The 2,029-nt window shown below is 35.7% G+C and overlaps 1 protein-coding gene across 1 annotated transcript; it reads right to left on the minus strand.

Annotated features, from left to right (window-relative positions):
* Positions 1 to 536: 536 nt before the first annotated feature.
* LOC107831130 (cytosolic sulfotransferase 5-like) lies at positions 537 to 1,641 on the minus strand. Its single transcript, XM_016658860.2, has one exon. It carries the CDS (start codon positions 1,574 to 1,576, stop codon positions 638 to 640), a length of 939 nt encoding a protein of 312 aa, XP_016514346.1. The 5' UTR covers positions 1,577 to 1,641; the 3' UTR covers positions 537 to 637.
* Between the last annotated feature and the right edge of the window lie 388 nt (positions 1,642 to 2,029).

Below are 2,029 nucleotides of genomic sequence, written 5' to 3' on the forward strand. Positions count from 1 at the left end.
TTCTTGTTACCCAACCTCGAGACCATCTCGAATCGAAGTCGAAAGCACTGCTAGAACACTGGTTTGATTTATTTTATTATTCACATTATCTATTTAATTCCTTGTTTATTAATTGGTATTGGATTAAATCACGTATCCTTGAAACCACTAAATAAGTTTAATTGTTACTCGAATTCTGGGTAAGCAAACAAATGGAAACAAGTTTATATTGTTCACATTTCAACATGTACAAGTAGGTTCCAAGCTGGACTTTGCATGAGTCCTAAAAGAGAACAAAATCTTGGGATCGAAATAACATGGTGCATGCGGAAGCTAACAATACAAAATTGGTATACGATAAATCAGACAAAAAAATAATTATACTAAAATATGATATTATAATGGAGTTTGGTCAATAGTATAAAAATATAAAAACTATTTAGAGAAAAATCTTCTCATAAACAAGACTCTTTAATGACTACATTATGGATGCTATTGTGAGAAGAAAACATTAATTTATAGAAGTACAAAATTCTCCTCCGAGAAAAGAATAAGGCATATGAAGGAGATTTATTCCTTTTAAGAATCTTTTCTCCTTCCTTCAAGAAAGAGAGTCCTAATACATTAGAATTCCAGGAAAAAATCCTAACACAAAATACTAAATGCCATATATGAAACCAGCTCCATGAAACTTATCTCTTGTCAATGCATCAATACGCTCAATTGTCATAGCATTCAGGTAGTTTTTATGATCCCCAACTACACCTTGTCTGAAGAAAGAATTATAGGGAACTTGAAACCAAGAAGGAAAATCTTCAGATTTGTTCACTTCATGGCTACTCAGAATGTCAAAGCTGCAACTCTTCACAACCTCCTCTACTTCCTCCTCTTTATCAAATGGGCATCCTAGAAACTCAGCCAATCTCTTGACATGAGTGTTTGTGTCAGTAAATAGCTCCTCATAAGTTATAAAGAATATATTTTCAGGTTTCTCTAAGCTTGCCGCTTTGAATCCCGTAACATGGTCATAATAAGGTCCACCAGGAAATATTCCAGCACAAAATTTCTCTATGGCTTCTTCAATGGGCCATGGCCCATCTTCTACGTTCTTCCATTTATTTGTGAAATGCCACATTGATACCAGTGTATCCTTAGGGTTTCGTGTAATGTAAACAACTCGACAGTCAGATGAATCAAGAGTTTTGCCTATAAGCTGGTAAGGAATATGGGTAGAGAAGAGCCTCCTTGAATCTATATTGTCAATTGCAATTGGAGATGGTCCAGTTCTTCCAAAGACTTGGACCTCAAGCGTAGGAACAAGCTCGTGGGGATTGTGGTTGACTAATGACTCTTTGGAGGATCGATAGATGATGGAGAAAAGAAGAGATTTAAGCCATGTCGTCCCAGTTTTTGGAAAGGATGCTAATATTACATCATTATTAAGTGGTTTGAACTCATTAAGAACACGAAAAGTGCTTGGCACAAATTTAGGAAGAAACCAAAAACCATTTATTTGACAGAGAGTGTTATCTCGCCACCAATTTTCTTTCGGTAAGGACGGATGATACTCATGGAGAAGCTCCACATTATTCACCATGAAATAATACAAGTACTGATACACGAGGAAGACGAAGTACTAAGAGAAGTATGTGTAATGAATCAGAGAAGCTGATAAAGATAAGCAGTCACTCCTACAAAGCTTATTCCCAAATATATAGATGTAAAAAGTGATGATTGTAGCTCAAACATTTAATGTAATTCAATATTTTGCAGTAACTTCCATAAAGTCCTCTCCGGATATCGTAAACTTTGAACAATCTCCCACATGGGGCACCGACTATGGTCATTGGACCTTGTGGTTTGGTATTTGTTCAGCAACAGACAAGAGATTTGTGATCTCAATTTTTTTTTATTGTACTTAGGAGGAGGGGAAGGGGAAATTGGGAGGGAAGTACAAGATGGGAATCAAATCTCCAAAAAAGGAGTCGAACCACTAACAAAATAAAAGTTCTCATACTCAACCAATTGTACTACTAAAATTTCTTTAAGA

The sequence above is a fragment of the Nicotiana tabacum genome, chromosome 12, assembly GCF_000715075.1.
Source record: "Nicotiana tabacum cultivar K326 chromosome 12, ASM71507v2, whole genome shotgun sequence".
Lineage (NCBI taxonomy): Eukaryota > Viridiplantae > Streptophyta > Magnoliopsida > Solanales > Solanaceae > Nicotiana > Nicotiana tabacum.

Bases quoted from the DNA above. Each gene is read 5' to 3' on its own strand.
- LOC107831130 (XM_016658860.2), bottom strand. From the start codon at position 1,576: ATGGTGAATAATGTGGAGCTTCTCCATGAGTATCATCCGTCCTTACCG.